The sequence below is a fragment of the Mobula hypostoma genome, chromosome 5 (assembly GCF_963921235.1).
Source record: "Mobula hypostoma chromosome 5, sMobHyp1.1, whole genome shotgun sequence".
NCBI classification, from domain to species: domain Eukaryota; kingdom Metazoa; phylum Chordata; class Chondrichthyes; order Myliobatiformes; family Myliobatidae; genus Mobula; species Mobula hypostoma.
In genome coordinates, this window is record NC_086101.1 from 23,942,225 (window position 1) to 23,948,959 (window position 6,735).

Here is a 6,735-nt window from a genome sequence, read left to right on the forward strand (position 1 = left end):
CTCTTACCAAAACTGCCTTTCTTCAGTCCCCGTGCTCCAGAAAAGTTACACTGAAGCTGACAATCAGCAGCTTGTCAGCAGGAGTGGAAAATCAATTTACCCAAACAGAGACTAAAGGGCTACTGGGCGGGTTGGGGTGGACAAAACCAAGTAAACAAGAGTGCAGAAAGGTCACATGCCACTTGATGTCTTTTTCAGGAGAGGAAACTGGATGCAAGTCACAGAACAATTGTTGATTTTTTTTTATTTCCACAGACTACTGTCACAGATACATTGCAATGCTTGAGTAATATATTGTTTAATATTGTTTGAGTAATATACAGAACGATTCTTTATACAATACATTGAGGTAGAACAAAGTTATGAGGAGGAAACGATTAGTCCACTAATAGTTCAATACGTGGAAATGCAGAGGATTTGGTGATAAATGTCTGCTGTCTGCCCTTTAGGTGTACGTTCTGTACATATCAAAACAAACGGCAGTTTGAAACTGGCTTAAGAATGGATTTTTTTTTTTTGCTGTGATTGCAAGCAACTGAATTTCAAGGTAACATATGTACTTCGGTAATACATTTACTTTGAGTTTGTATTTAACATAGTCGTATACCAGCGAACAAAGAGGCTGGCATCTGGAGAGAAAGCAAGTAAAACAGACTCAAGCAGTCCGGTGTCAGAAAGGTGCTCCACTCTCCGATGCTGGAAGTTAACCAACACACAGACCCCGAGACGCTGCGTTTTCACTCGCACCCCCCCCCCCCAAACAAAATCCCTAATCTGGCCAAACGCTTACTTCTGATCCCCAGAGGTGACTACCCAGAACTTGGAGATAGAAACAGCTCCTGTGGGCTGAAGTATTTCAGTCTTATTTCAGTATATTTACTTTATACTTTATAGTTTATTGTCGGCAAACCATTGATACTACAACGTACAATCATCATAGCGATATTTAATTCTGCGCTTCCCGCTCCCTGGATTACAAATCGATTGTAAGTATTAAAATCTTAAATTATAAATCATAAATAGAAAAATTAGAAAAATGGAAAGTAAGGTAGTTCAAAAAAAAAACGAAATGCATGTCCGGATATTTGGAGGGTACAGCCCAGATCCGGGTCAGGATCCGTTCAGCAGTTTTATCAGAGTTGGAAAGAAGCTGTTCCCAAATCTGGCCATAGGAGTTTTCAAATTCCTGAGCCTTCTCCCGGAGGGAAGAGGGACGAAAAGTGTGTTGGCTGGGTGGGTCGTGTCCTTGATTATCCTGGCAGCAAATTTGAGTATATTTCAGTATAGATTCTGCCCGATCACTGCCCTCTGCTCCCTCAGTCTCCCTAACACGCTGTGGGGACCTCGCTCTTTCCTGTTCCTCGACCCTCCTCTTCAAACCATTTCCCCACTGACCTTTACTCGGGTGTTCGAGACAATGTCCCTCCCTCTCTCTCTCTCTCTCTCTCTCCTCGTTTACCACTGAACCCTTTTATTCTCGGGATCTTGTGTGCAAAATACATTTCCGCATTTGTACGAGTGTCGCGATTCTCTCCGATCACCGGCCGATCACCGGCCGATCACCGCCGCGGCTTTGGAATCCCATATTTCTCCTCCAGACATCGGTCTAAAAATGCCGAAACGCTGACCGCCAGGAGCAGCTCGCGGAGCCTGAAAGAGAAGGGGGCGTTAGAGGACTAGAAATCCACAACCAAAGCATTAACAGTGGGCGTCATAAAGGCGCTAAAATTCAACAGCCCAAACGAAAGATTTCCAACCCTCGGTCTCCAGCCCAATGGACAATTTGTCATTTCATATATTGAGAGGATCATTTCACCTGTTCCAACTGTCCTGCTTTGATTTGGCACCACTTTTGGATTTCATGTCGTGACCTGTGATAAAAAGCACCAAAAACTGTATTAATTTATGCCTCTCCCCCGAGTCACAATTCAATCACGTATAACTCCACACAAACGATGATGACGAGTACATTCGTGTACTATATTTTAGAGCAACAACCGGCAGTAAGAGCATGTATTATAGTTTTTAGAAGTATATTTCACTGTACTGCAGATGCAAACGACACATTTCAAGACAAGTGTGAATGGTACTAAACCCGATTCTGAATCTCCATAGATACTGCCCGGCCTGCTGACTTTTTTTTGAGCATTTTCAGGTTTTTACAGGCAGTATCAGGTCAGGCAGTGTCCGCAGACATAAACACACGGAGAGTTTCTAGCATGCTCTGGTTTTGTGTCCGATTTCCAGCATCCACAGTTCATTCTCACACAGCAAGAATTAACTCTCTTTACCTTTGATTTGCGGAGCAGCTAGTTCATGCACATCCGTCTGATTTGCTGCAACTGCTGGCATTCTGTAAGTAACAGAGAGAAATGACTTTAGTTATGTCGCAGGCTTTCGGAATGGTTTTTAAACAGCGTGATGACGGTACTCTGTCCCCTTGAACGATGCTGAAACTCTGACCGATTCCATGGTCCTAGTAGCAGACAGCCTCGGATCCCAGGGGATCATGGGTTTGCGCCTCTGGTGGGCTGTGTCCTCTCCAGGGCGCAAAGGTGGGCGGAAAGATTTGAAGAACCGGCTGTTGTCCATGCAGCTGGTTCCCCCTCTCCTCGTCACTGATGCAGTCCAAGGGGAGGGCAAGCGCGAAGCAGCTTGGAACCAATGTCGTCGCAGGGATTGCCAGAGTGAAGCTGTAAGCAATGTCAAAATGCCTTAGCCCTACCCTAAATGAGTAGTTTAACGCGAATATCATTAATCCTCGTGTGCCGCAGCAGCTGTTAGGAACTGCAAGTCGGAACATTGCTCGGTTAATTGATCTCGTTAATACCCAGTCGTAATGAAGGTAAAATAAGACTCACTTGCCGAGCGAAATCCCAAACTTATGAAAGCACAGCGCTGAACTGCTGGGCTGCAACTCTTGTATTTATACCATCGTGTCCTCTCATTTGCAGATTTTCTCGTCTCCTCCTCCACCCACACCCAATATGGCATGCAAATGTTTTGGTGCCGCTGTTCAAAAATTCTGTTACTGTACTGTGAATAGCTAAACGAGTAAAAGAAGAACTGATTTCCAAAAGGCATAAGGTTAAAGATTACGTATTTCTTTAATATTTTAAGCAAGATTACTTTTTTATTTCCATCTTTTACAGTTTCAAAATAACAAAAAGGAAAAGGGCCGGAAGCAAACGTTTGGGCACCCCGCATGGTCAGTTCGCAGAGCCTCGTCCGGACTCCCAGCCCGTCCCAAGGTCCTTGTCCGGACTCCCAGCATGTTCGCAGAGCCTCGTCCGGAGTTCCAGCTCGTTCCAAGAGTCTCGTCCGAACTCCCAGCCCGTTCCAATAGTCTCGTCCGGAGTCCCAGCCCGTTCCAAGAGTTTCGTCCAGACTCCAAGCCCATTCCAAGAGTCTCGTCTGGAGTCCCAGCCCGTTCCAAGTGTCTCGTCTGAAGTTCCAGCCCATTCCAAGAGTTTCGTCCAGACTCCAAGCCCATTCCAAGAGTCTCGTCTGGAGTCCCAGCCCGTTCCAAGTGTCTCGTCTGGAGTTCCAGCCCATTCCAAAAGTGTTGTCCAGACTCCAAGCCTGTTCCGAGAGACTCGTCTGGAGTCCCAGCCGGTTCCAAGTGTCTCGTCTGGAGTCCCAGCCCATTCCAAAGGCTTCGTCCAGGGTCCCAACCCGTCCCAAGAGCCACGTCTGGACTCCCAGCCCGTTCCAAGGGCCTCGGCCAGAGTCCCAGCCCGTTCCAAGGGCCTCGGCCAGAGTCCCAGCCCATTCGCAGAGCCTTGTCCGGACTCCCAGCCCGTCCCAAGGGCCTCGTCTGGAGTCCCAGCATGTTTGCAGAGCCTCGTCCGGAGTTCCAGCCCGTTCACGAGTCTTGTCCAGACTCCCAGCCCATTCCAATAGTCTCGTCCGGAGTCCCAGCCCATCCCAAGGGCCTCGTCCGGAGTCCCAGCATGTTCGCAGAGCCTCGTCCAGAGTTCCAGCCCATTCCAAGAGTCTTATCCGGACTCCCAGCCCATTCCAATAGTCTCGTCCGGAGTCCCAGCCCTTTCCAAGATTTTCGCCCAGACTCTAAACCTATTCCAAGAGTCTCGTCTGGAGTCCCAGCCCATTCCAAGTGTCTCGTCTGGAGTCCCAGCCCGTTCCAAGAACCTCATCCGGAGTCCCAGTCCGTTCCAAGTGTCTCATCTAGAGTCCCAGCCCATTCCAAGTGTCTCATCTGGAGTCCCAGCCCATTCCAAGTGTCTCATTTGGAGTCCCAGCCCATTCCAAGTGGCTCATCCGGAGTCCCAGTACGTTCTAAGAGCCTCGTTCAGAGTCCCAGCCCATTCCAAGAGCTTTGTCCAGGGTCCCAGCCCATTCCAAGAGCTTCATCCAGGGTCCCAGCCCATTCCAGGAGTCTCATCCGGAGTCCCAGCCCATTCCAAGAGCCTCGTCCAGGCCCTGTGTCCCTATCCAGCTTCGGTTCTTCCCGACTTCCCTTGCATTCTTGATAAACTTTACCCAGCTTCTAGTACTTCAGTGTCTGCGTCTTGCATTTGGGTCCACTCCCAACACCCCCTTACAATAGTGTAGGATCATTATCCTGTTGCAGAAACCATCCTCTTTTCATCTTCAGCTTTTTTACAGACGGTGTGATGTTTGCTTCCAGAATTTGCTGGTACTTAATTGAATTCATTCTTCCCTCTACCAGTGAAATGTTCCCCGTGCCACTGGCTACAACACAAGCCTAAAGCATGATCGATCCACCCCCATGCTTAACAGTTGGAGAGGTGTTCTTTTCATAAAATTCTGCGCTCTTTTTTTTTCTCCAAACATACCTTCGCTCATTGTGGCCAAAAATTTCTACTTTAACTTTATCACTCCACCGGACTTGTTCCCAAAATGCGTCAGGTGTGTTTAGATGTGGACTGAAGGTTTTGCAATGGCCCTCACATTCCCCCAACCTAAACATCATCGAAGATCTGTGGATAGACCTCAAAAGAGCAGTGCATGCAAGATGGCCCAAGAATTTCACAGAACTCAAAGCCTTTTGCAAGGAAGAATGGGTGAAAATCCCCCAAACAAGAGTTGAAAGACTCTTAGCTGGCTACAAAAAGCATTTACAAACTGTGATACTTGCCAAAGGGGGTGTTACTAAGTACTGACCATGCAGGGTGCCCAAACTTTTGCTTCGGGCCCTTTTCCTATTTTGTTAGTTTGAAACTGTAAAAGATGGAAATAAAAAAAGTAATCTTGCTTAAAATATTAAAGAAATGTGTCATCTTTGACTTGATGCCTTTTGGAAATCAGATCATCTTTTACTCGCTTAACTATTTGCAGTAACAGAAATTTTGACCGGGGTGCCCAAACTTTTGCATGCCCCTGTGTTTTGAGTTCAAGCCCATTTAATCATATTAGAGAACTATTCAATAGTTTTAAAAATGGTGAGGTCGAAGGTATCCTTGAGACCTCTGGTACATGCATTCAGCTATTTGTATCGTCTGCCTGATAGGAGAGTGGGAAGGGATCATTGCTGGGATAAGTGGTTGCTGGGTCCTTTGTTGCCTCCACATATCATTTCCCAGCTTTTGCTGCCCTCCGCACCTTTCCTTCCCCACCCTGCTCCGCTCGCTCCTTAATCTCTTCTCACCCGGTCCTGCCCGTCACTCATCAGCCCCGTTGTCCTCACCCCTTCACACTGGATAGCTGACTGCTGTCTGCCTCAGTAATCGATACTTCTCGCCGCAGGCAAGGAGACACACAAGCCTGAATGAACGTCCCACCAGGCTGAAGGGAAGCTGCACTCCCGTTGTTATCAAACTCTTGAATGGACCATTTGAACGATGAAATGGACTCTTGGGCTTACAATCTTGCACTTTGTTTACCTGCGCTGCACTTTATTCTGCACTTTATTCTACCTCAATGATTCAGTAAACTTGAATTGTCAATTATTTGATCTTTCTGAACTAATTGCAATACAAACTATTCAATGTGTGCTGATATATGTGGCAATAATAAACCAAATATGAATCTCCCATCTATTTCTCAGTCCTGATGCAGGGTCTCGAACCAAATCCTGGACTTTCCCTTTGCCTCCACAGATGCTGCCTGACCCATTGTTCCTTTTATGATTTACAAAGCCGGAGATTAATTGCCGTTATAATCACACGAGATTCTGAGGATGTCAGGAATCCACAGCAACGCTGACGAAAATGCTGGAGGAACTCAGCGGGTCAGATAGTATCTACGGAAGGGAATAAACAATCAACATCTGTGGGATTTGTGCACCACTCTTCAGACACAGCCCTTCAAATTGTTTCCTAGGTTGTAAATTGCTTTGGCCACAAAATACATTTGTAAATACATTTTCTGGTATAATAGGCAAATCCTAACACAAATATTATTTCTGTGAACTTTGTGTTATTCTTTGGCAGTCTACCAGGATCCAGGCTAGAACACAGAACACACAGCACAGGAAAAGGTTCTTCAAGCCTTCAATGTTGTGCTGAAGTAAAGAAGCTAATAATTCTAATTAACACACATAAAAGTTGCTGGTGAATGCAGCAGGCCAGGCAGCATCTCTAGGAAGAGGTGCAGTCGACGTTTCAGGCCGAGACCCTTCGTCAGGACTAACTGAAGGAAGAGTGAGTAAGGGATTTGAAAGTGGGAGGGGGAGGGGGAGATCCAAAATGATAGGAGAAGACAGGAGGGGGAGGGATGGAGCCAGGAGCTGGACAGATGATAGGCAAAAGG

General features: G+C 46.7%; 1 protein-coding gene and 1 long non-coding RNA gene across 4 annotated transcripts; one reads left to right on the forward strand and one right to left on the reverse strand.

The window, feature by feature from the left end:
* Window positions 1-282: 282 nt before the first annotated feature.
* LOC134346157 (uncharacterized) lies at window positions 283-2,910 on the reverse strand. The gene is made up of 4 exons (XR_010017846.1): window positions 2,862-2,910; window positions 2,292-2,353; window positions 1,817-1,871; window positions 283-1,650 (listed from the first exon to the last, which is right to left on the reverse strand). It is a non-coding gene; the product is annotated as an uncharacterized LOC134346157 (long non-coding RNA).
* On the forward strand, window positions 2,296-6,506 carry LOC134346156 (cell surface glycoprotein 1-like). Of its 3 annotated transcripts, none has more exons than XR_010017845.1 (2): window positions 2,296-2,845; window positions 6,084-6,506. XR_010017845.1 is itself a non-coding variant. In XM_063047463.1 (2 exons), the coding sequence occupies exons 1-2, from the start codon at window positions 2,622-2,624 to the stop codon at window positions 3,901-3,903; spliced, it is 825 nt and encodes a 274-aa protein (XP_062903533.1). In that variant the 5' UTR covers window positions 2,296-2,621; the 3' UTR covers window positions 3,904-5,142. The 3 variants fall into 3 exon arrangements, 1 of the variants encoding a protein (XP_062903533.1); XR_010017844.1 differs by lacking the exon at window positions 6,084-6,506 and adding an exon at window positions 3,153-5,142; XM_063047463.1 differs by lacking the exon at window positions 6,084-6,506 and adding an exon at window positions 3,153-5,142 and having other exon boundaries at window positions 2,296-2,695.
* The last annotated feature ends 229 nt before the right edge of the window (window positions 6,507-6,735 follow it).

Bases quoted from the DNA above. Each gene is read 5' to 3' on its own strand.
- LOC134346156 (XM_063047463.1), top strand. From the start codon at position 2,622: ATGCAGTCCAAGGGGAGGGCAAGCGCGAAGCAGCTTGGAACCAATGTC. The intron at 2,696-3,152 runs GTAAGCAATGTC...CATCTTTTACAG, and splicing joins GGGATTGCCAGAGTGAAGCT to TTTCAAAATAACAAAAAGGA.